The 26,661-nt window shown below is 41.7% G+C and overlaps 1 protein-coding gene across 4 annotated transcripts in view; it reads left to right on the top strand.

The window, feature by feature from the left end:
* The window catches only part of ATP9B (ATPase phospholipid transporting 9B (putative)), a 248,846-nt gene that overhangs the window by 8,923 nt on the left and 213,262 nt on the right, over positions 1 to 26,661 (top strand). For 3 of the 4 annotated variants that reach the window (XM_032422694.1, XM_032422696.1, XM_032422693.1), the window contains exons 2-3: positions 10,946 to 11,119; positions 23,881 to 24,031. In XM_032422694.1, the coding sequence (XP_032278585.1) occupies positions 10,946 to 11,119; positions 23,881 to 24,031 (325 nt within the window). Of the gene's footprint in view, positions 1 to 10,945; positions 11,120 to 23,880; positions 24,032 to 26,661 lie in introns of those variants that run through there. The other variant, XM_032422698.1, reaches the window with a different exon arrangement.

Here is a 26,661-nt window from a genome sequence, read left to right as displayed (position 1 = left end):
GTACTTTATGAAAAATTCAAGGGGACAAATTAGATATGATTTGAGTATGGTTAATACAGGAGGATGTTCTTGGTTTTTGGGGGGGGGTTGGGGTTTTTGTTTTGGAAGTTATTAGGTGAATGAAATGCTGTGTCCCACGCATAGTATTTAATAGTTCAGTAAGAGTGCAATTACTTGTTAAGATCATTTTCTGTGAACTAATGTGAGGCATTGATTTTCTTTTTGCAGTATGTATAGTTGAGTAAAAGTAAGGTATTTGTTATTTGATATTTTTCATTTCTGTCTTTTAAATGGTACCCATGTCATTCAAATTATCTTCACATTTGAAAAAAGAATGACTGACACTGGACATCACTTTGTTTATCCATGTCTATTAGTACCTTTTCTTTGCTTCACGTTGCAGTGTGGCTTTTGGCCCTGCCTAGAGTCATTCGCAGTATTATAATAGTTAAACTTTAGTGTTTGAGAAGAGAGTCATGCTGAGAACAGATGGCTATTGTCTGATTATCTCTAAAATAGTAGTGTGTTTCTTAATAGAGGCAACACAGTTTTTTTTATGCTAGTTTTCTCATTCTGAGTGTCTATACACAATTTTCTCTGAATCTTAAAAATTTTACAATTATGATGATGATCTAAATGCCTTTACTCTAGTTATAAAGATGAAACTTCTTTTTTGTGATGATTCACAGCTGAAAAGGTTTTTTCAAGTACCAAATGATTCTTCCTTTGTTTTTTTTAAGATTTATTTATTTATTTGATAGAGAGTGAGAGAAAGAGAGAGCACAAGCAGGGGGAGGGGCAGAGGGAGAAGCAGACTCTGGGAGTCCAATGTGGGACTTGATCCCAGGACCCTGGGATCATGACCTGAGCTGAAGGCAGACGCTTAGCCTACTGAGCCACCCAGGTGCCCCTACTAAATGATTCTTAAGATAGCATTTATCAAAGTGCTCAGGCCCAGGACTCCTTGGAATCAGAGACATATTTTTAAGGATCTGTAGTTCACTCGAGTTTATGAAATTCTTTAAACCTGCCAGAACAGATATGTTTCACTTCATTTTCTACAACTGACAGTATTAGCATGAAGATAGATTTGGTGATTGTGAACATCACAGTTTTAGGTAACTGGATTATGTGTCCTGAGCTAATTGGCCCACTTACCTTTTAATTTCTGGATTGGCATTTACATAATATTAGATATTGTCCCATTAACTCTAATTTAGAAGCTTGTTTCAATTCATGTATAGTGTTGGTGTAATTCTTATGTTAAGAAACTGGTATTGAGGTTTTTTACAGAACGCGTGGAAGAGGAGTCGGTGGCTCCGAGGTTACTGTGTACATAGTCCACGTGGGGGGCATCTCTGGGCGTGAGGACTGACTGGCCCTTGCCCTTCTTGCTTGTTTTTATTGCTAAGGTCAAGGCGTGCTTTTCAGGCAATGTTCCTTTACCTTTTTTTTTTTTTTTTTTTTACAACTATTCTGCTGTTTATCTCCTCTGCTACTGTAGGAAGGGAAGAGTCCCAATTTCCCAGTATACAGTTTTGCTGCTTATTAATGACTTATCAGTGACACACTTGAACTTGGAAGCTGTGTTTGATGAAGGAAACATACACATTTCTTTATAGCACTTTGTTGCTTTGTTTTTCTACTTTATTAACATGTAGGCAAAGAGGGCAGTGTTTATTTTTCTTGAAGGTTTAAGCATTAGGCATATTTTAAATGGTTTCTCCCTTTACTATCAGTTGGCGTCTCAGAAATGCTTCTCATTAAAATGGAAACAGTAAGGCTGTTAGATACTTAATGTGAGTTTAAGCTAGTTATTGTATTGACCTACTTTTACTTAGATACACGTAAATTATGCACCTTCTAGTACTTGAGTGTTTTTTGTTGAAAGTTCCCAATTTTTCTAAACCTTTGGCAGCAGCTAAGAGAGCTGTCTCCATTTCTTAGTGTGGCAGTACTCTTGGGTTTGGTATCATCTGTTCTGTCGTCTTTGTTCACATTGTTTTTACTCGTTTTAAAAATATGTTTCCAGAATTATACTTAATTGCTGGAAACGTTGATTTTTCTTGAGTGACAAACCAATTAAGTGTGTATGACACTAGGCAACAAAGACACTTAGGATTTTCTGCTTATCCTGTCTCTGAAAAAATCCATTATTCATCATCTTATTGTTTTTAAATACTGAGGTAAAATTTTCAATACAATAGGAAAATTGCTTTGGAAATGGAATAAATTGCTTGCCAGTTCAAAGGCTCCATCTCTGAAGTGGAGGTTACTAAACATGATGTTGCTTATGTTCATTATCTTTCAGACTCTTTGTACTACTTTTCTAGCATTAAACTTGATAAGATTGTGACTTTTGCTAAAATGCCACACAATCGCTGAAAGAACTTAATGAAAAAGACTAAAAATCTCATTTTGTATACTATATTATAATATATTTAAGTGGCGTTTTGAATTTTAATTGCATTTTGTATAAATATTCATTTTCTAGTTGACTGTTTTAAAAGAAGTGATCTTACGCAGAGAATGAGAAAAAAGGAATTTTTCTGAGGAAACCTATTAACTCTCTCTTAGGCCTGCTACCTCACAGCTGAGAGGAGCTTTTGCGTGTGAGCCTCTAAAATGATGAGTCTCCTGTTGTGGGACTGTTGTGGTGGTGTGGATGGTGACTGGAGCGAGGGGGCTCTTGGTGCTGGTCGGGGCGAGGACAGGTGCTGCCGCTCCTCACTGTGACCCTCGGAAGGCCCTCCCTCCGCCTTATTACTGTCAGCGACAGCGTGTGGTCATCCGACACCTGGGACCAGGTCTCATCGCTGATACTAAAGTCATCCGTGCTTTTCGGGTGGACTTTTCAGCAGCACAGCACAGTAATGGTCATCTTTGTAGATCAATCTTGTATACATTTTTCGTGTTTTCAAATATTTGTTTTCATGGGATAATTAGAACCTGTGGTTAAAGTTACATTACCAAAAAAGGGCTGTCAATGCATTTTCACAAACTGTCCTCCATAAAAGTTGTTCACACTCTTGCTAGCCATTAAGAGTGCTTCGTTATCCAAGACTGTTAAGAATGCTAAGGGTGAAGAATTTTTTTCAATTGTTTTAATTTGCGTGTTTTAGAAGTTCTCTTGAAAACAAAAATTACTGCTAGTGTTAAAACCTTCCACTGACTTCCCCTTCCACTGAGAATTAAAGTGAGACTCCTTATACTGGCAGACCAGGCCCATGGGACTCACCCCTGCCCACCTCTTCAGCCACATCCGGTGGCCCTCCCGTGGCTTGCCCACTCCAGCTGCCCTGGCCTTCTCTCCAGTCCTGAGCCCTCAAGGCTCTGCAGCCCCTCCCAGGTCTCCCAAGACCTTCTGTGGTTGGTTCCTTTCAGGCATGTGTCTCTTCTTGAGACTCGGCTTCCTTCTGGCCCTCGCGCCTTCTTTATTATAGTCTTCCCAGCACTTCTCCCTTTGCAAGTAGCGAGCCCACTTCTTGTGTTTGTCCTGTCTGTCCTTAGCCCTCGGGACAGTGCTCACACAGGGCAGTCCCTTAGGTGTGTGTGGGAAGGGTTGGAGTTCCTAATGTGGCTGCACATAATTCTCTAAGTACAGCTGTATTTCTTTTTTTATGAATTGTCTTTGCTCATCTGTCATTCAAAGTGTTTGCTTTTTTTAAATTTCATTTGTGAGAACTGTTTCTGAGGAATGGTTTTACTGTCATGTGCTGTAAAAGTTTCTCATTTGCTCTAAACTTTTTTTCTTGGACCACGCAGAATACAGGCACCCTGGGTGCCCGGCTGTGGGAAGGGCTCCGCAGACCCCAGCCCCCTTCTCCAGGGCCTCACAGTCCAGGAGGCCTTCAGGAGTGTTCTTTCTCCTTCTGGTGTTTGGTCTCACTGACAGACCAGCTCCCCAAGTGATCAGACTCTTGCCTGAATATGCCTGGTGTGTGAGGGTTTGGCTTTTCCAGGATAGCCATACCGATTCTAGTGCCTTAACTGTGGCAGCCGGCAGGAGGGTGAGGGGAAGGGGCCTGGTGGTGCGTTCAGGCAGACCCCAGGGGTAGAAACCAGCTTCGTATGTTGGAGATGTGGGTAATGATGAGGAAATACCCATCTTCCAGGGGTTACGTGGCTGCTAGGGAGCCGGATATCAGCAATATTTATAGAATTTGTTCCTTTTTAAAAAATTTATATCAGGCATAAAATTTACCATCTTAACCACGTCTACCCAAGCGTGCGGTGCAGGGGCCGTGAGCACATCCACGCTGTTGTGCTGCTGTCCTCACCTCCCGCCCCCAGGCCTCCTTCCTCGTCCCAAACCCGAGCTCTGCACCCGTGAGACGCCTCGCTGTCCCCTTCCCCGCCCCCGTAGCCTTTCTGTACCTCTGTGTCTGTGCAGTTGACTGCTGTCACCTCGTGGAAGTGGAGCCCTTCAAGGTCTGTCTTGTGTCTGGCTTATTTCACTGAGCGAAATGTTTTCAAGCTTCGTGCCATAGCACGCGTCACATTCCCTACTTCTTTTAAACTGAGTGATGTCACATTGTATGGATAGACCACATTTGGTCTTGGACATTTCAGTTATTGGACATTTCAGTTATTTTTCTTTTTTATAGTAAGGTAATTGTCTAAAACTAGGAATTAAATGAATGTAGGTGAAGTGCTTAGATTCATGCCTGACAGTTTCAGCAAACACTGGCTGCTGGCTTCTCCTGTCCTTCCTCCTCCTCTCAGTGCTGAATTCCTACCTGGGCAGCAGGGAAGGGAGGCCAGGCTGGCTTGCACCCACGTTCACTGTCCTTCCCTCAGCCTCGCCCTCTCTTTCTCTCCTGCCCTCCCTCCCTCAGGGGGTAGATGTCCCTTGATCTGTAGCGGGGAGGGGTAACCTGAGGATCCAGATGTTCCTTCAGTAGCTTTCAGTGAGTTCCTACTCTTTCCTCCTTCCACACCCACTTCAGAGGTCGGCCTGACACCAGACCCGCCCCTCCAGGGTCCCAAGGTTCTCCTGCTTCCTCGCTGCTGTGCTGAGACTCCTGTTTTTCTTGGATCTGCTTATTTACCATCCATCTATCTGCTTTCTAGCCTTCTACATTTTGTTATCATCTCTTGTTTTCTGTTCTGTAGATTTCAGCTTTAAGAAAAAGCAGTATTTTTGGTATTGAAGACAGTCATGTATTTAATCTTCCATTTTTATGGGAAACGTTTTCTAATCCTTTTTACATGTGTGTATGTCTGTCAGTGTCTTCTCTTTCAGAAGACAGCTATTCTGGGCGTCCTAGTCTGCATAGCGGTGTAGACCTCTAGTCGCTCTTCTTACAGGAGTTAATAGTTGTAGTTATCTCGAAGCAGGCTGCCTTCTGTGTCCCAGCTCCAGTTCCAGAATTCCCTTGGATAGTTGTGGCTTAGCTTGGGTGGCTGGCAGTCCTTCCTGAGCTGTGCACTGCCCCTCCTACCTTCCCTACCTTCCCGTACGCAGCGGTCATTCCACACGCACCCTGCCCCTCTGCCTGCATGCAGCCCCTGCAGCCTGAGCTCAGTCGGCACCCTCCAAGGGCTAGGTGACTGTCTCGCGAGTTGCCACTGCTATCATTTTAAATTTACTGATGAATGAGTCTGAGCCTGTGATTACAAGCTGCGTCTGTTACCGACTGCCGTGTTTTCAGTGTAGGCACACGTGCATTGGTGCTCAGCAGTTGGCTGAGTGTATATACCCAGCATAGCCACATGGCTTGCAGAGCATTTGTTCACCTTCCTGTAAGGATTTTGAGAGGTGATCTTCCTTGGGGTCCTCAGCCTAATGTACTCTTTGTATTCCAGTATTTTCAGAGGTCTCGTGGTTTTTATTTTTTATATGAAGTTATATTGGGAGGAGGAGAAGTGTTTGGGTGGTTAGTGTTTGCTAAGGATCCCCTCACCATCTACTCAGGCTTATTCTCTGCTTCATGGTCTAAGGGCAGGTGGTCCCTGTATTTGTCATGTGCTGTGTGTCGGTTCCCCTCAATGCCTAACGGGCCCTGCACTGAAGCACCAGAGGGCCTGGGAGAGCCTCAGCACGGGCTGTCGGCACACTTACATCCTCCATGAGAACACCGCTGTCTTCTACTTACCACCCTCTCTTGTCCGAGGGCCATTCACATGAGCGAGGAAAGGTGAGAGCTAGGAAGCGGGAAGCAGGATTGTCAAATTGACTCAGAATACAAAGAAAACAAAATCGTGTCATCAATTGCTGTGCAGTTGTATTAGTGTCCTATTGCTGTTGTAAAATTATCATAAATCTAGTGGCTTAAAACAAATGTATTATTTTCCAGTTCTGAAGGTCAGAACCGTATGGTCTCACACGGTTACAATCAGGGTGTCAACATGCTGCGTCTCCTTCTGTAGGTCCTTGCAGAGAGTCCAGTCCCATGTGGTTGTAGATTAAAGTCCTGTTTTCTTGCGCCCAAATTACTCTAATACGATACATTTAAGAGATACTACAAGTCAGTGTGGAAGAGATGGACTCTTGCATAAATAACATCGCCATTTCTGTTGTTGTGTAGCATATACATCCCTGCAAATCTTCGTATTTGGTAGAAGTGCTCACTGAGAGTAATAGGGTTTATGGGCAAAAGTAAGTTAGGGCACACCACTGGGGACCACATCACTGACAAAAACAGTCAAGGTCCTGGTGACATTTGCTGAAGAGGCACGTTGAGTTCCTGGCCAGTGAAGATTGACCTGTGAGGAGGCTGGTGCCCCGGGAGAGGGTCCTAGTTCCTGGGGTGCCCCCAGTACACACGCCCCAAATATGCCCAGCTCCACTGAACAGCATGGGGAGCAGCCTTAGCCACAGTTTGTAAGTAGTAGTGCAGGACCCCGTGTGATAGCAAAAGTGAATCGGTGCCGGTGATGACAAGATGCCGTTTTCCTCCCTTTATTTAAGCGAAGGGTTACGTGTATTTAGCTCTCGTCTGATGAGGGTGAGGTAAAATTGCTTTTGGCGTTATTCATAGCACTCATAGTGGTGGGAGTTTAAATTTGCAGTTGGCAATAATATTCCAAGTGTTTTAGAGCTTATGACTTTATATAACTATTACAGTTCTGGGATTCTTTGAAAGAATTCATGTAAAAATACGGAGAAAGTTCTGTGTACAGATATTTGCACTGAAACATTATTTAGTGGGAAGTTATAAATGTCTTCTCTGTTCAATAGTGGGGGATAACTCAGTAACCTGTGACTCAATAATCCACTTGCTGGATTATTTTTTAGTTACCACATGTTAAAAAGATGGTAAAAGGAGCTTAGGTAGCAGGTCAGCATTGGCCTTATTGTCCAAGGACATCTTTACAGTCATTGAAGTCCACTTGTGTTTGGATTCTTGACAGCTAGGCACCTGTTCCAAAAATAAAGTTTCAAGAAGGTAGAGGCTTCTGGAATCTTGCCTTCTGACCTTTTCACAGAATCCTAGTAAGCAGAGGACTGCCTGGCACCATCACTGCATACCCGCACACGCACACGCCCACACGCACATGCACAGATTCCCTGAAGGACTGCTAACAGGGTAACTGAGCTTGCACATACGAAGCTTGTTTAGGTACTGTGCGTTGTGTATATACTTCATATACATTTAAAGCTTGTTATGTGCTGTAGAAGATGTATTTCAGTAACATTTTAGAGCAGAATGGAAATAATTCTCTTCTTGGATATTCCTGATTATCTGGAGTAGCACTCACCATTGTCATTCTTTTTTTTTTAAAGATTTTATTTACTTATTTGACAGAGACACAGCGAGAGAGGGAACACAAGCAGGGGGAGTGGGAGAGGGAGAAGCAGGCTTCCTGCAGAGCAGGGAGCCCGATGCGGGGCTTGATCCCAGGACCCTGGGATCACGACCTGAGCCGAAGGCAGACGCTTAACGACTGAGCCACCCAGGTGCCCCATGATTTTTTCTTTTTAAAGATTTATTTGTTTCAGAGAGAGAGTGCAAGCATGAGTGGGGGAGGAGGGGAAGAGGGAGAAGCAGACTCCCCGCTGAGCAGGGATCCAGAAGCAGGACTCGATCCCAGGACCCTAAGATTATGACCTGAGCTGAGGCAGACCCTTGAGCACCTGAGCCATCCAGGCGTCCCTTTCTGTTACTGATTTTTAAAAGAAATTCCTTTATGGTGAGAGAACATACTTTGTCTAATTTCAGTTCTTTTGAATTTGTTGGTTTGTTGTTATGGCCCAGGGTGGTCCGTGGGGATGAGTGTTCATTGCGCACTTGATGAGAACATTCTGCTGTGTAGGGTAGAGTGCTCTGTAAATGCCAGCCAGGGTAGGTTGGCTGACAGTGTTGACCACGTCTTTCTGTCCTTTCTGATACTCTGTTTCTTCCATCAATTACTGAGAGAGGAGTTACGAAGTCTTCCGGCAGTATTATGGATTTGTTTCTTTCTCCTTTTACTTACATATTTCATACTTTGTGTATTTTGAAACTGGTGGTAGGTGCATGCACATTTATGATTGCTAGGGCTTATGGGTGATTTGATCTTTTATCATTATATAATGTTTTTCTTTATCCTGGGCAGTTCTTCCATTTTATTTTTTTGATGTCTTCTTTGTCTTATATTGTAATAGCTACTTTTCTTCCTTTGAAAGAGCGTTTGTATTGTATCTTTTTCCATCTTTTTACTTTTAATCTTTTAACATTATATACCATTATATTTCAAGTATTTTTATTTTTTTGTAGGTAGTGATTTTTGTCCTCCAGGTGACATTTGGCGACATCTGGACACATTTTTTTTTTTTTAAAGATTTTATTTATTTATTTGACAGAGACACAGCGAGAGAGGGAACACAAGCTGGGAGAGTGGGAGAGGGAGAAGCAGGCTTCCCGCTGAGCAGGGAGCCCGATGCGGGGCTTGATCCCAGGACCCTGGGATCATGACCTGAGCTGAAGGCAGACGCTTAACGACTGAGCCACCCAGGCGCCCCTGGACACATTTTTATTGTCACGACTCGGGGGGTGCCGCTCCTGGCATCAAGTGCATAGTGGCCTGGTTTGCTGTTGAACATTCCACAATGCACAGGACAGCTCCATCAACAGAACTCTGAGACCCAAAATGTTAATGGTACCGCTGTTGAGAAGCTCCACTCTAAGGATTGCAATATACATAGCTAACTTTTCACTGTTCATATTTTACACTTAATGTAAGCTATGGAATTGCCTGCTTCTTACGGGATAGTGCCATATCCATTCACATCTTTCTATACTGAAAACTTCACCAGATGATGTTACAGCTTTTGCTTTCAGTAGTCATACACGTTTTAAAGAATTTTGTGTTCTTTATTTCTGAAATTCCAAGTTTCCTGATGGTATCATTTTTCTTTGTCTTGAAACTTTCTTTAGCTTTCTTTTGTAGGAGGTCTGATGGTAACATATCCTCCCAAGTTTTATCTTTCATCTGAGAATGTTTTTGTTTGGCCTTCATTCCTGGAGGATCTTTTTGGTGGCTATAGAATTCTGGGTTGAGGGGCGCCTGGGTGGCTCAGTCGTTGGGCGTCTGCCTTCGGCTCAGGTCATGGTCCCGGCGTCCTGGGATCGGGCCCCGCATCCGGCTCCCTGCTCCGCGGGGAGCCTGCTTCTCCCTCTCCCACTCCCCCTGCTTGTGTTCCCTCTCTCGCTGTGTCTCTGTCAAATGGATAGATAAAATCTTCAAAAAATATTAAAAAAAAAAAGAATTCTGGGTTGAGCCTTTTTCCCTTTCAGCACTTAGACATGGAGTTCCTGTCCTCTGGCCTCATCTCTCTCCATAAGAAGTCCATGGGCATTTGAATTGATGTGCTTCTATATGTAATGAGTGTTTTCCTCTGGCTGCTTCCAAGAGTTTTTCCTTCATCTTTGCTTCGAGTAGTTTGATTACAATGTGCTTTTTGTGATTTCCTTTGACTTTATCCTGTTTGAGGTTTGCTGTTGTCTTTAAGTAGATTGTAGTATTGTCTGGCACTCATTTATGCTGTAGTTGTGGGCTTGGTTGGTTTTATTTGTCTTGTATGAAGTCTGTGGACTTCAGAGGGTGTGAGGGGAAATTTCAGTTTCAGTGACTACCATCCTGTCCCGGGGACACAGAGGTCTGCGCTCTGATTTTTACAGTTGAGGTTAATACCTACCACAGAGGCTTGATGTAAAATCAAATAAGATAGCATTCGTGGACTCTGCATTATACTTTCTGATGAATTCTTGGTTCTTAAGGTAAGGTTTTAGTTTTAAAATGTAAATGTGTCCGTGATTAAGGAGAGAGAAAATGGGAACTTGATACAGTGGGCTGCCTGGTTTTGGAATCAGAAGAGGATTATTGCACTCTAAAAGGGATGCTGGTTGTGGAGGGAATTATGTCATTGACTAGAAAGTTTAGAAAAGGGAATAAGAGAGACAGAGAGTAAGTGTAAGTGGGACATAGCATCCTTGCTGCATATATCAGATCTGACAACAAACCAGGGGACCGTGTTCCCACCTTTCAACAGAAGATACTTACATAGTTCAGAAGTCCTTCCACGACTTTGATGAATGTGAAGTTGGGCAAATTTTACATCCCATCAGTCTGTAGCAGAGTATTTAGATATGACCTGGAAGTATACATTTTTTGCTAATATTTCAGATGATTGATTTTTTTTTTATATTCCTGAATTGAACACCGTGAGCTGACTGTTCACACCAGTGGCTTTGTGGAGGGCTCCCCTTCTAGCATGGTCATGTCCGCTTCCTTGGGCAGCCTGTTCCCTTCCTGCTGACCCTGGCTAAATACATTTTTTGTAAAGGAAAGTAGCATCCCTTATTTATAATGGTTTGCCTCCTCTGTAGACAGCTGAGTTTGAAGAAAAAAGAAAAATGTGGTTAGTAGAATGGGACCAGCTCTTGTCTTAAATAATACCCTTACTGGTGACAGAAGGCTGCTTGGCCTGCCTCAGCACTCTGTTTTTACCTCTGACCAGGTACCAGCTGGAAGATGAGTCTGCCCATTTGGATGAAATGCCATTAATGATGTCTGAAGAAGGCTTCGAGAATGACGAAAGTGATTACCACACGTTACCACGAGCTAGGATCATACAGAGAAAAAGAGGACTAGAGTGGTTTGTCTGTGGAGGATGGAAGTTCCTCTGCACCAGGTTTGTGATCTCTTGCTGCCTAATTTCCTATGCTCTCAGGTATACAGTTGAGGTATTTAGAAGCTCGGCTTCTAACATACTTATTTTTATATCAAACTAAAGAAGACACTCTCAGTGAAATGACATAATGGAAAGTGTTAAACATTAGTCAAAACCAAACATTGCTAATCAGAAAGGGATGGAATGCCAAGTTCACTTTCTTTTTTTAAGATTTTATTTATTTGTCAGAGGGAGACAGAGACACACACACACACACACACACACAGCAGAGAGAGAACACAAGCAGGGGGAGCAGCAGAGGGAGAAGCAGACTCCCCGCTGAGCAAAGAGCCTGATGTTGGGCTTCATCCCAGGACGCTGGGATCATGACCTGAGCTGAAGGCAGACGCTTAATCGACGGAGCCACCCAGGCGTCCTCAAGTTCACTTTTTTTATGAGACATTTAAATGTTTAGAAAATGGAGAAAGATTAGTGGTTTTGTATTGACTGCATGGTAGAGTCAGTTCTGGTCACTGTGTCAGCATTTGTAAACCGTGCTCTCTTCCATCTGTGGTCCTGCTCTCATCCAGAAAGGCAGATAGGGACCTGTAAAATGCAGTTTAATAACACCGTAGCTCTGTGTATTATTCGACTCAAATGCTTCGACTTGGAGGAAGATTCTTCAGTAAATTTAACCAGAAAGAAACAAAGATAAGAACTGCTCATATTTAAACAAGTTCACTGGTGGTTGAGATAAACTTCCATCAGCTGTGCTCACCCTTGACTTAAGAGTCTGGTCTGTGAAACCACACTCTGTGTCTAGGACATTTGGCCATTGACTGTCCTCCAGCCCTAGGGACAGGTAGGGCAAGATTTCAGCTGACTGATGCCAACATAACTTGGGTGGGGTATGTCGAATAAATTACTGTTTTTATAGTCTTTCTGCTCTTTAAAGTTTGTGGTCAGTGCCTTTCTTACCATCATGAACTTATATCCCTTTGACCATAAAAGAGATATAAGTAATTGTAGAAAGATATTTATCATCCTCATTATCTCTTTAGAAGTTTGCAAAAAGATGTTTTTACAACCGATTTGATTTTTGGGTCGGGTCACGTAGTGGTATTCAAACGGTGGTCTGTGGACTCCCAGGGACTCTGAGGAATCCCTCAAAGAGATTGACCACGCAGAATCGGGAAGTGAGCCTGAGCAGGATTTAGGCTTATCACCCCCTCTCAGCTTCCAATTAGTGTCCGTCTTTATCTTTCCTGTATATTGTAAGCTTTTCATATGAAGAAGGAATTTCATGGCTAAACAGGGTTTTAGAAATCACTGACTTGTGTTACTAATTTTTAATGAGTGATATAGTTTTTTCAAAAAACATTTTCTAGGTTAAATAGCCAATATTCCTGGAGTATTCTTTGGGGGTACTTAACTAAGTCTAGACTTAATTTCTTTAACAGTTGCAGGGCTATGCAGAATTGTTTTATTTTGTTTTTCTTGTGTCCCTTGTAATGCTTTGTGCTTTTCAAGGGGTTTATCTACTTTCAAATATATAAATTCCTGTAATATAAAATGTGTGAGGTTCTGGAGCGATGTCACATTTTATTATTCCTGATACTGTTAATTTATCTCTCCCTTTCTCCTATTAATCTTGATAGGAGGTTATCAGTTCTTTTCAAAGAGCCAAACTTCTCGTGTTGTCTTTGCTATTGAAATTTTAAACTTTTATCGTGAAATAAATCCAAACTTGAAATAAATTCACTTTTATCTTGAAATAAATCCAAACTTATAGAAAAGTTGCAAGAATTCCTCTGTGCCCTTTGCCTAAGATCACTAATGTTTAATCTTTTGCCACATTTATTTACCATTCTCTTTATATCTGTTATTTTCAGAGTGATTTCAGACGAGGTTGCTTGTTACTTCACTCCTCTTTGATCTTAGTAGTTCAGTGCATGTTTCTTAGGAAGAGGCTATTTTCGTACTTGGCCACCAGGCAGTTGCCATGTTCAGGAGATTGCGCTCTGACACAGCTCGGTCTCCTGTCCCGATCCTGCCCGCAGAGCGCCCTTCCTCTCTAGGCTGGCCTGGCGTTTAGGTGGCCATCTCCATGTGCCATCTCCATGAATCTGGAGCCGCTCTTGCCCTTTCTTTGTCTTGCATTCCACTGATGTTTATGAGAACTACACAACAGGTATTTTATAGAACATTTCAGATTTGGGTTTGTCTGAGGTCTCCTCGCCATTAGATTCAGGTTAAACATTCTCTGTGGGACACTGTATGAGTGACACTGTGTCCCTCTTAGGATGTCTGCTTCCTGTGTCATTGAAGTCTGGTCTGCCCTTAATTTTTTTCATACTGAGTTTAACTTGCCTTTCTTTTTCTGGCTTCATCAGATGGATTCTCAGATCACCAGCATTGTACTTTTTTCTTTTTTAAAAATAGATGCATTTCAGTTTTAACACATGGTATTGTCATTATTATTTAGATCAAAATATGTTCTCATTTACATTGTCATTTCTGCTTTAGTTGATGTTCAATTTAGAACCATGCTGATTAATTTCCAAACAGTCGGGAATTTTCCTAATTATCTTTTTGTAATTGATTGTTATCTTTTTTTAAAGATTTTATTTATTTATTTGAGAGAGAGAAAGTGAGAGCAAGAGAGAGAGAGCACAAGCAGTGGGAGAGGGGCAGAGGGAGAGGGAGAAGCAGACTCCCTGCTGAGCTGGGAGACTGGAGACACAGGGGCTGGATCCCAGGACCCTGAGATCATGACCTGAGTTGAAGTCAGACGCTTCATGGACGGAGCCACCCAGGTGCCACGTGATCGACTGTTACCTTAATTCCACTGTGGCCCGGGAGCATACTTAGGATTTTTTTCTTTCAGTCTTGTAATGTGTTGAGACTTACTTTATGATTCATCGTATATGGGCAGTGTTAGTCAATTTTCTGTGTGTATTTGAAAAGAGTTTGTACTTTTTTGTTGACTGTGTTGCTTTTTTTTAAAAAAAAAGATTTTATCCATTTATTTGACTAATTTGTTAAGTCTTGTTTGAATCTTCTGTATTCATATTCAGAGTTTACTTATCAGTTACTGAGAAACTTGTGTGTCTCAACATCATTGAGGATGTGTCTACTGCTTTAAATTATGTCAGTGTTGCTTTATATATTTTAGAGTATGTTATTAGATGATGCGAGTATAGGGTTACTAACTTACTGTTGGATTGATCTTTGTCTCTGATAATATTTCTTCTGTGCGGGCTCATAATGTCCAACTTCAATAAAATGATACCAGCTTTCTTTATTTTTATTTTTATTTCTTTATTTTAATTCCAGTTAGTTGACATATGGCGTTATATTAGCTTCAGGTGTACAATATAGTGATTCAGCATTTCCATACATCACCCTGTGCTTAACACAAGTGCCCTCCTTCATCCCCTTCACCTGTTTCCCCCCTCCCCTTGCCCACCTCCCTCTGGTGACCATCAGTCTGTTCTCTGTTATTAAGACTTGTTTCTTGATTTGTCTCTCTCTTTTGCTCTCTCTCTCTCTACCAGCTTTCTTTAGTTAGTATTTGCATGGTATATAATTTTCATCTTTTTACTTTGTTTTACTAAAAAAAAAAAAAACTTTTCTGGGGTGCCTGGGTGGCTCAGTTGGTTAAGCATCTGCCTTCAGCTCAGGTCATGATCCCAGGGTTCTGGGATCAAGTCCCCCATCGGGCTCCCTGCTCAGCGGTGAGCCTGCTTCTCCCTCTACCCCTGCCCCTCTCCCCTGCTCATGCTCTCTCTCTCACTCCTCTCTTTCTCTCAATAAATAAAATCTTTTAAAAAAACCCTTTTCTTTTGAAATAATTATAGCTTCACAGGAAATTGCAAAGTTCGTATAGAGGGGTCCCACTTACCCTTCACCCAGTTCCCCCCAGTGGTTGCATCTTTTTTTTTTTTTTTTTTTTAAGATTTTATCCATTTATTTGAGAGAGAAAGAGTGAGCCTGAGGCGGGGAGGGGCAGAGGGAGAGGGAGAAGCAGGCTCCCTGCTGAGCAGGGAGCCCCACGCGGGACTGGATCGTGGGACTGGATCATGGGACTGGATCGCAGGACCCTGAGCCAAAGGCAGCCGCTTAACTGACTGAGCCCCCCAGGCGCCCCCCATGGTTGCATCAAACCAGAAAGTTGATGCTGGTATAAACTGTATATAGTTTACTACATTTTACTGCATGTGTAGGTCTGTGTAACCACCACTGCAGTGAAGATACAAACCTGTCCCATTACCGCGGGTGTCTCCTATCTGCTGCCTTCTATAGTCATGTTCTCTCTCCTACCCCAGGCCCTAGCCTCTGGCAACCACTAATCCGTCTCTCTTTCTATAATTTTAATTTTGAGAATGTCAGATAAATAATTGAAACCATTCAATTTGTGATTTTTGGAGATTGGCCTATTTCAGTCAACACAGTGCCCTTGATAACCATTCAAGTAGTTGTGTGTATCCGTAGTTTTTCCTTTTCATTGCTGACTGGCATTCCAGGGGATGGATGAATGTTTGTTTAACCATTCACCTACTATAGGACATTTAGATTGTTTCAAGTTTTTAGCTGCTGTGAATCATCATGTATAGGTTTTTTTGTGTGTGGACATAAGTTTTCCTTTCTCTGGGCTAAATGCTCAGGAGTGCAGTTGCTGGGTTGCATAATAAGCATATGTTTAGTTTTTTATGAAAGTGCTGAACTGTTTCCCGGAGTGGTTGTACCATTTCACATTCCCACCAGCAGTGAAGGAGAGATTCAGTATCTCCTTGTCAACCTTGTTGTCACTGTTTTTTATTTTAGCTGCTGGAATATGTGTGTAGTGACAGCTCATTGTGGCCTCAGGTTTGCATTTTCTAAAGGACTAGTGAGGTTGACTGTCTTATTTGCCTTAGGCATGTCTTCTTCAGTAAATGTTTCTGTAGGTCTATTCTATTTTCTTCTTGGTTTGGTTTTTTTTTCTGGTGAAGTTTTAAGAGTTCTTTATATATTTCACTTGTGAGTCTTCTGTTAGGTGGGTAGTTTGCAAATATTTTTTTCCATTCTGTAGCTTGTCTTTTCATCCTCTGAGGGTTTTTCCACAGATCCAAAGTCTTTAATTTTGATGAAGTCCAACTGTTTGTTTTTTTCTTTTGAGCACTGCACTTTGGTGTCACGTCTAAGAACTTTTCGCCCAGCCCTGTGTCTCAAAGATTTTCCTCTGTAAGTTTTATAGTTTAACATTATTTAGATCCTTTTTGAGTTATTTTTGTACAAGGTGGGAAGTTTTGGTTTAGATTTATTTTTTGCCTGCGTATATCCAAATGCTCCAGCACCGTTGTTGAATCGCTTTTATGCTGTGTCTCTGGTCAGTTGGCTACACATGCGTGGGGCTTGTTTCCTGTATTGTCCCTTCGTCTGCCCTGCTAGTGCCACCCAGTCTGGAGAACTGTCTCTTTATCTAAGTCTTCAAATGGGGCAGGTTGATTACTTGTATTTTATTCTTTTTCAAGATTTTCTTAGCCATCTAGTTATTTAGGCCTTTCCATAGACATTTTAGAATAATCTAGCCCAGTCTGTAAAATCCTTTCAGGGATTTTGATAGGAATTATGTTTTACCTGTATATTAACTTGGGGGAAATGACATGTTTACTGTGTTGAATCGTCTAGATCACAATTTACTTCTCTACATTTATTGAGAACTTTGACCTTTTTATCAGCATTTTGTAGTTTTCAGCACACAGGTTTTACACGTGTTAGATTTATTCCTAAGTATTTCTTTTTTTTTTTTTTTCTTTTCCCTTCTTCGTGTTTGTAACTGGTATTTTAAATTTTGGTTTGCACATGTTCATTGCTGGTGTATAGAACTAGAGTTGGATTTTGTATGTTTGTCTTGTATCCTACAACCTTGCTGAACTTCCTGTTAGTGCTAAGAGTGTGTGTGTAGATTCCGTGTAATTTTCTACTTGGACAGTCCTGTCATCTGCAAACAGACAGTTTTATTTCTTCGTTTTATAGCCTGTATGCCTTTTCTTTTCTTTTTTTGCCTATGGGTCTGTCTGGAACATACACTCTTATATAGAATAGCAGTGGCGAGTGTACCGTCTTGCTCCTCGTTCATAGTCCTAGAAAGCTTTCAGTATTTCACCATTAAGTGTGATGTGAGCTATGGGTTTTGTTTTTTTTTTTCCCATAGATTGCTCATCTAAAACTATTGACAGTTTTTAAATTAAAATCTATCTTGTATTGGGTTGGTGTAATACAGACAATCCTGTCAGATTCAGAAGCAGGATCTGGAGATGTAGGTTTCAGAGTCCTGTCATTGTTGGGATTAAGGGAAACCACACAGAAGGATGATGTTTCTGAAAACATCAAGGGACATGTGGTATAAGTCTTTGAAAAATAAAGGAAAGGGACACCTTGGGGAGAAAGACAGTTTTGGGAAGGAAGACTAATATCCATCCTTTTAGGCAGGGGGAAGGGTAGGGGTAGAAGAGTGAAGTAGTGGTGGAGAAAGATGACTTTTATCCTTAATTGGGAACATGGGATCATTTGAGTGGGGAGGTGACTGGGATTCAGATGAGGACTGAAAACATGGGAAAATTGGTCATGCTTTGGTGGAGAGATCAATAACCAACAAAGGAAAATCAGTAGTCATGCATTTGACTATATGTAGTGTAACGTTATGACTGTCTATCAGTGAGAGAGTCTGAACTGTTGCAGACTTGGCAGTGGAAGTGTGGCTGTGGGAGCTGGGGGTGGGCGGTGCCCAGGGCTGTGAACTGAGGAAAGAGCTTGCAGCAGAGGAATCTGGGTGGAGCCACCATTAGAAGTCATCTTTTCATGGCTGTGGTGTGCAGTTCACAGCTATGTGTGCTCCATGAGCGCAGGGTGCAGGGAGGAGCGGGAGTGGTGCTGTTGGTGCTCTTCCTCCGTGGTACGCACCTTCTTCAGGAGCTGGGCATTCATTCTCAGCACTGTCTACAGCCAGGAACTGGAAAAGTCCTTCTTGTGATGGTCCAGGGCCAAGCCAGAAACTGAACCAAGGTCTGATTTGACAAACCAAAGCCCTTGCTCTTCGCTCTGTGGCCTGGGAAAAGTGCTAGGGTGAGGACTTGTGCTCCAAATAAGACTAATCCCGACTGGTGTCTTTAAGTGGATAAAGGCCGGTCTCGCCATCCTAAGGGGAACCCGGCATGAGGATCGCTGCAGTCGAGGAGGCTGAGAACCTGTATCTCGTGTGCGTGGAGAATCACTGAATGAATGCCAGAGGAGCCGTCAGAGATGGCTGAAAACACGGAGGAAGTGGGAGTGGGTACTGACAGGCACAAACTGTGAGGACGTGGACAGTTTAGTGTTAATGGCGTGGACTCTAAAGGGGCCTTGTGTACTATGGAAGGGGTACTTAACCCATGCTACCAAACAGTTGCCAACAATTATGGACTTTAATGTTAGGAGTCTTTTCATAGTGTTGAATACATTGTTGAATTAATTTTTTGAAAGTTTTATTTAAGTAATCTCTACACTCATCATGGATCTTGAACTCAATGATCCCAAGATCAAGAATCACACGCTTTTCTGACTGAGCCAGCCAGATGCCCCCATTGTTGAATTAATTATTTTTGGTCTTTTATAGCACTTTGTTTTTACCAAATGGAACATAGACAAATTTTGGATTTTATTTGTAATATATTACTTTTTTTTTTAAAGGAAAATGTTAAGAATATATTTCCAGATATAGATGTTAGCAAAACACCCATGTTTGGGGGACATTAAAACAATAAAATATAGTAGATGTGTATATAAAGTCTTTATCTGTGTAAGTGGTGATCGTGTAGAAAAAGCTAACTGAACCATGTTGGTGGGTTCTAATCAGTCTGTATGGCACTAATGTGTGTCTTTTTTGCTGTACGGAATGAGAAATGATCCAAGATATTGTCATGCTCTTCTTGTTCAGTGATATCTGCCATACTGAGAAATTATTGTTTAAATTAAAAACTGCACTTTGGGTGCTTGGGTGGCTCAGTCGCTTAAGCGTCTGCCTTCGGCTCAGGTCATGGTCCCAGGGTCCTGGGATCGAGTTCTGCATCGGGCTCCTTGCTCAGGAGAAGCCTGCTTCTCCCTCTTCCTCTGCTGCTCCCTCTGCTTGTGCTCTCTCTCTGTCAAATAAATAAATAAAATCTTTAAAAAAATAAATAAAAACTGCACCTTATACAACAAAATTGTACATCTAACAACTTAGATTAGTTTTATTTTCTTAATTTCTTACAGATTTTCATTTTTGAGTATTTGTTACTTTTTTTCCCCTAAATGTTAGGCATTATAAAATACAGTGTTTACTAACATTATTAGGTGTTGGATCAATGAGTAGAAGATGCATAAAATTACTTAGTTTAATTGCAGAAGGAAATGTTGGTGAATATTGCAATAAAGGTAGGTAGCAAATAACAATAATGAGTTGTAAATATTTCAGGTAGGTTGCAACTAATATTGAGTTGTGAGTATTTCAATGTATTTCTATTTGTAGACTCTGACTAGTGAGGCTTATTTTAAAATTATTCTTCCTAATTTCAGCAACTGAGTAGGCTTTAATTTCTTCATGGCTTAAAAACTGCTTTCTCATTTTTATTATTTGGTAAAAATTCCAGCTCTGACACCTTGAAAAAATTTTTCTGTAATCTGCCCTCTAAAACTTGGACTGTCCTTCCTGTGAGTTACTGTGATGCACATCGATATGCTAGTTCTCTGGGGCTGGTGGTGGTGTCTTTCTTAGGAGACTTATATTTCACTTCTTACCAAAAGTCACTTTGTCCCTTAGGAAAGTGGAGCCACTGAGGGCATTTTCATAGGAACAGTGGGGTGGATGGGTGGGTCGGGGGCGGGGGAGGGACGTCAGATACCGGGATTATTCCTGTTCTTAATGGTGTCTACGCTCTCAGGGGCTCTGCAGCACGTTTGCAGTGCAGGAGCGTGGGGAGATGCGAATCTTCTAAGAAGACAGTAGGCTGTGCTGCTCTCGGTAACCATGGGCACCTGTTGGGTACCATCAGTGTCTAGATTTGGTTGTTTTTGGAAGAAGGCTCTCTTAAGTTTGGGAGTTATGTAACTGTGGCTAGTTAAAGCTTTAGGAGACAGGATCTTGGTGTATTAAAGATACTTTATTTAATATTAGAGTGTTACTTTGATTATAGAGGCCTTTGTGAAAAGCTGCTGATCCTACAGTGTTGTAAGGAAAAACACACTTTGTGCAACGTTGGATTTAGTGTTGCTTTCCCTCGATGGTGGCAGGTGACTTAACCTGTGAATGGGGAGTGTCCCCTGAGCGATCACACCTGAAGTGTCACCAGCTGTGGCTCCGGTTATTTTCTCCCACCCTCTCTGAGGTTCTCCCTCTCTCTATCAGTATTTAACAGTATATTTTACTAAAAAATTGCCCATAGTTTTATGTTCCTGCTTAGCTCTACAACTTAGTAAGGCTTACATTTACTTCTTGGGCTACAGGTTTTGTTTTAAATGTTTGGTGTTTATGCCCTTTACTCTTTGCATTCAAGTCACCTGTCTTCCTTTCTGGTCCTGTTTTCTATCTGCATCATCCAGTGGCAGTTCTGGTGGTGCTCCGGGCTTGTCACACCTCAAGCGCTGTATTCATTTAATTTTGTGAAATAGCGTGTGATTGGATTATGGCTTCCTAACGACAACTTGCTTCTGTGTTTGCATAAGGAAATAATCAGTCATAACACTTTTGTTTCTTGATAGTTCTTAGTAGCAGAGTATTGCAAATAGTTTAGTTACATCTCGGAAGTCTGGGGATCTTGGTTTTTTTTTCCTCTGCCAGGTTGTAGAGAAAAAAATTAATAAACTGCTGAGTTATGTGTGTTTTTAGCCCTTGGTATTTAATTTAGAGTTTATAGAGCAGAAGGCTTTGGAACTTCGTGGGTCGTTAGTTTCAGTGCAGCACACGGTGTGTTGGTGTGGAGGTTTTCCTTCTGGCTGTGCTCTGCAGCGTTCATGTGATGCACAGCGTGGTTTTGCATTTATAGAGCCTTTTGCCGTAAACTTGGTAAAATCCACATTTCCTAAATTTTATATTTATTTTTCACACACTTAATCTTGCCTGTCTTCTATTTCATCTTAGATTTGTCTGACTTGTGTACGTCAGACTGTCATGGTAGGTGTTTCAGAACGAGAATTCGTATTTGAATACATCGCTGGAGGATTTCGCCGTAGTCGCAGTGCTGAAGGCTTGCATCTCATCCGCTTCCCACGGGCCAGCCCTGCCCCTGCCCCTCCCGTGACGTGGGAATGGTCTAGATCTGGTGGCCACTGTGGGAGCCGGTGGCCAGGGCGGCTCTCGAGCCCTCGAAATGTGGCTCATGTGACTGAGGAACTGGGCTTTTTATTTCACTTCATGTTAATTCGTATGAAAATAGTCACGTGCGGCCAGTGGATGCTTCGCGGGGCAGCGCGGGCGTGTCCCCTCGTGCCAGAAGGAGTGTTGGAGACGTTTGCGTGGGACTCGGGCCGCGCCCCGCTTGCGCCCCGCACTCCAGCGCGCTGCCTCCTGTCACCAGCGCGCTCACAGATGCGCACGCCCGCCCTCGAGCTGCTGGGCGCTCCCGTGGAGCCCCTGTCCTGCGGTCGCCATGTTCTGACGGGCCCGGCCGGACGTGGGGCGGCGTGAACGCTGGGCTCCCGGGCAGCGCGCGGTCGGGCTTTGCTCTCAGCTCTGCCACCGCCTCGTTGTCTCCTCTTAGGGAAGCCGTTTACCTTTCTGGCCTCCCGTCCGTCCTGTGGAAGATGCGCGAGTCTCACATGGCTGCGGTGTCGCCGCAGGTGTCAGGCTGATGAAGCCCCGGGCAGGGAAGGGCCCCTCCCAGCTCGCATGGGGCGTCTGTCTGCTGTGACGGGACCGAGCGGTTCTCGTGCCTCAGGAGAACATGTCGTATGCAACTAGATGAGAGGTTGGCGATGCAGAGCTGCTGCCAGGAAGAAGGAGGGAAGGAGCCCCTGGAGCCCTGGGCTGCGTGGGCTGGTGCCGCGGGCAGGGGTGGCTGTGGATCCGTAAGGTTCGCGAGTGGCGAGGTGAGTTGTGCCGCAGGGGGAGAAGCCTTGTTAGAAGCCTTACCTGGTGCAGCCACATGGTAAAAGCAACGGGAGGTGAGAAATAGTAATTTGAAGCAGATTATATTTTATTTGAAGCCTTACTTAATTTTTGTTTCATTCAAGCATGAGCAAGATCACGTATCCCTAATATTTTACTGAAATCTACTTAACACCCCCCCCCACCCCCCCCCACCCCCCCACCCCGCCAACAAAAGGCAGTAAAGGCGGGAATACGTACTGTGGCAATCTTAAATCACTTTAATAATATCCTGGTTTGTAACTGCTGGGATTTAATAGTATCCTTTATGTGTGGAGGATGCTATCTGTCCTTAAAAGTTGGAGTGGGAGGGGTCCTGGGGGGTGGTTTGGAACTGACCTGCTTGGCTGTGCCCCTGGCACTCAGGATTGCCATCGCAAGAGAGCTCCTCCAGGTAGCAGTGCTCCCAGTCCTGCGGGCGGGCGGGCGGGCGCGAGGCGGATGCCCACAGCTGGAGGGCGGACTCCTGTCCTTCCGGACTGAGGATTTTCTGTGCACAGCTGAGAGATAGGCGGATACTCGGTGGAGGTACCCCAGTCTCAGTGTACAGGATACCACCGTGGGTGCCATGCAGAGGGGGCGATTTCCGAAGGTGGACGTCAGTGTGACTGGGGTAAAGGGCTGGTGCGCCCTCCCCACCTGCCGTGGGAGACATGCAGTGATTTCAGGGTGGAAGTCCTGATAGGCCAACTTCATTGTATAATCGCACCTCCTGGGACTGACATTGTCACGCAAGATTCCCTGTTAGCTTTCCAGCGGAGTCTGTCGCAGAGTGAAGTCCAGAGCGTCTGCCTTTTGCTGCTGGTTTGCTGTCGTAGCCGGATTCCACCTGGAAGATGCAGTTGAACAGCCTCCCTTCCCAAGCCCTTCTAGGTCTCCTTCTGCAGTTTGGAGATTGGAGCAAAGCCACATTGTTAACCCTGAAGTTTAAATTCACGATTATTATTTTATGCTTAGTTCAGATGATTTTGATACCTTTTCACCATTTTCTTAAGTATTTTGAGAAAAGTTTATTCTCTCTATCCATACATAATGGTTTGGATGTCCAGGAAGTGGAAGTGTGTGCGCTGCTGAAGTCCTGACGCTGTGGCGCATGGACGGACTGGAAGATAGCTTTAGCCCTGATTAGCATGAGCGTATCCTCTTAAACATCAGTGTCCTTTCTCAATGTTGAATTGAGCCGTAAGTCTTAATTTTATATTAATGCTACTAAAATAGTCCTCCATAAGAGAGGAAAAGAGTGATTACCTGAGAGAGTTGATGTCTGAGGACCTTTGTCATTGGGTCACTGAGTGGTGTATTGAGAATTGCAAACGACACGGCTATCCTTTTCTCCTCATAGAAGAGCATTGATTGCTTCAGAATCTTAATGGTTTTGTCAGTAAGAGGGTCTGAACAGGGAAGATCATTTCCCTGAGGTTCTAGGAGTCATTATGCACTCATACAAGTCTCTTTCAAGTGTTTCATGTCAAAGTTATTTCAGTATAACCTATTTTAAGATAACCTTTACAGGTGAGCATTAGATATGCTATCGGTGTCTGGTAAATACAGAAACAATCAGTATTGGCTCTAAATATGTAGAATTAATTTAAAAAATTTTTAAAAAGCATATATAATGAGTGTCTTTTGTTTCATGCAGTTGCTGTGATTGGCTGATAAATATTTGTCAAAGAAAGAGAGAACTGAAAGCTCGCACAGTGTGGCTTGGATATCCTGAAAAGTGTGAAGAAAAGCATCCCAGAAATTCTATAAAAAATCAAAAATACAATGTATTTACCTTTATACCTGGGGTAAGACTATTACATTCTTAAGAATGGGTTTCATATCAGAGATTGCTAGCTCCTTTTGTTTTCACTGTTTTTTTTTTTTTTAATTTTTTTTCCCCTCTTAATTGTGTCATGTCCAAATCAGTGACCTTTTGCTTTTGAACCATTCATGTTTCAAATAGTTGTTAAATAATTCATGCACACTTTTAATGGGTACATCATGGAGTTCAATGTGAGAAAATTTATAGTTTGACTTCAGTCCTAGATAAATATATTTATATTATTGTAGAAATAACCAAGTAAGCCTAAATTAAATTATCAGAAAATAAGTCGTAAGTTTTGTTTGGAGGTGAAGTGGAATGTTAAGTTTAAAGCCTGCCAAGGAACTTCATGATGAAAGTAAAATAATTTTTTATACAAACATGACTCAGTAACAAAATATCTGTAAGCATTTATAGATAATATTTTCTACTTCACATTATAAATTTCAGGCCATGTTATATTGTTATATCATTAGTTATCTTTAATTAGGTATTATGCTAAGTGTAAATAATGAAGTTTAAATATTTCATTACTTTTTTTGTTGCTAGTGACATTTTTGGCTTAAGTTACAAAACTGAGTATGTATTTAGGATGATTGACTAATTTTTGTTTTTTGTACATCATTTCCTATTTTTATAGACCAATTTATTCATCTTTCTAAAGGCAAAAGGAAGCTGGTACTGGTTATATTTCTATATCAAAATTTCTGACACATTCTAGTTATTCGCTCTTATGCTCTTTACAAGAAAATCTCTTGGTAAAGTGAAATAAGGGCTGTTTTATTTTTCATGTTTTAATTTAAATAATCATGCTGATTTTATACTGGGCATTGATTGCCCCTCGCCACCCTCCCCCATGCATCTAATAGTTGGCGAATGCTTCATATCTAATTAACTCTTTAGTAAAACACACAGAACTACTGTCTCCATCATTAAAAGACAGCTCTTTTGTCAGGACAATAAAATGTAAGCTGTCTTTCAGGCAGATAAATATTCTCATCTTTATTGAATGAAGCTACTGTTTTCTTTAAATTTTAAATACTCGCAGATGGGCAAAGCATTGTACATTTTCCTGAAGGTCACAGAGTTCACTCAGTAGACAGCAGAGTGTTGACCACAGTGGCCTCAAGCCCACAGTGCAGCCTCGCTCTGCCCAGAGCACACCCCTGCCGCCCAGCAGGGTGGGCCGTGTCCTGGGGGCACCTGTTGGTGTGGCTGCTCCACTGTGAGCGTGTGAATTCTCGTTCTTAGAGTGTCTCTTAAATTAGGCTTTTCATCTAAAACGTAGTATTTTAGAAACATTTGGTAATTGCACAGTAGGAATTCTATGCCATTTTTAGCACAAATGGCAATTTTTGAATTGCTAATAGATATAATTTATGCTAACTGAGATTTTAAAGAAATCACTGAGGAAAAAGAGCTTTCTCTCCTGCTGAGATTAATTTATGAAATGACTCAAAACATCTTTAGACAGCAATTGAATATGATTATGAATATAAACGTGTTATCAGTGTAGCTGATTTTTGAGTTGCACAAACAACTGTATGGTAATGTAGAAAACTTCATTATATAAAAACTGTGGTTCCAGACTCTTTAAGTCAACAATAAGTACTTAACCCATTGCTCTGCTCTTGTTAAAATTTCCATACCCTCCAAGTTGCATATAAAATGGCATCCAAGGAGATTTTGATTTGGAAGTTGCAAGGTTGTAAGTTTAATTGCAATTATAGTGTGCCATTTGAATTATTCTCATCTATAAACATAAGATTTGTTCCATTTTGATTTTCAATTTAAATTTAATAATTTGAGAATTTGTAAATAGAAGTCTGTTAATATACCGGATCTTGGGTTTTCTTCCTTAAAGGTAACTCTATTTGAATTAAAAAACAAAAAGTTGCAGGATTTGCATTCCTAAAATTTTGTTGAATGATACTTATTTTGTATTTGAAAATATTATTGCAGATCAACTGCCAAGAGATTATAAAGAATATATAGGTTGCTGTCTTCCTGAATTGATGTGCAATTCACATACTTTTTTATGTCATTATTTCTTATACTTCGAGAGAAGTAAATAGAAGAGATTAAGGCAGTTTTTGTGAAGTCATATTGTGTATGTTTTGCTTGTTCACTCAGTTATTTTAAAGCTACCCAGATGTTCATGTTCAGAAACATGGCTATTATATTTATTTTTTACCATTTCATAAATATAAGGTTAATAGAACTTTCCCATTGTAAGAGTTTCTGAGTTCTCAAGATATGCATTTGTGTGTATATAAATAATGTATTTATGGACTTACTAACATTGGGAAGGTTTCGCTATCTCATTTGCTTTGATATACATACAGAGGAGTGTGCAAAACTGGAAACTGTATACAAGTAAATCAAAACTTTTAGAGGATGCTTTTAACATATTGGAAGTTCTAATTGTTTTTTCAGTTTATTTTAAATATAATTTTAAATAAATATAATATATATGTAATTTAGTTATTGGAAAGCCAGTGTCAAAATTACTTAATTTACTGTAACTCAGGGCATATTCTCACTGTTTGATGGAAATGTAGTTAGATATTGTGCTGATATAATTATTTAATTGAAGTTTTAAAGGTTGTCCTT

The sequence above is a fragment of the Phoca vitulina genome, unplaced genomic scaffold, assembly GCF_004348235.1.
Source record: "Phoca vitulina isolate PV1807 unplaced genomic scaffold, GSC_HSeal_1.0 scaffold27, whole genome shotgun sequence".
NCBI classification, from domain to species: Eukaryota; Metazoa; Chordata; class Mammalia; order Carnivora; family Phocidae; genus Phoca; species Phoca vitulina.
This window is presented reverse-complemented; position numbering and strand designations above follow the sequence as displayed.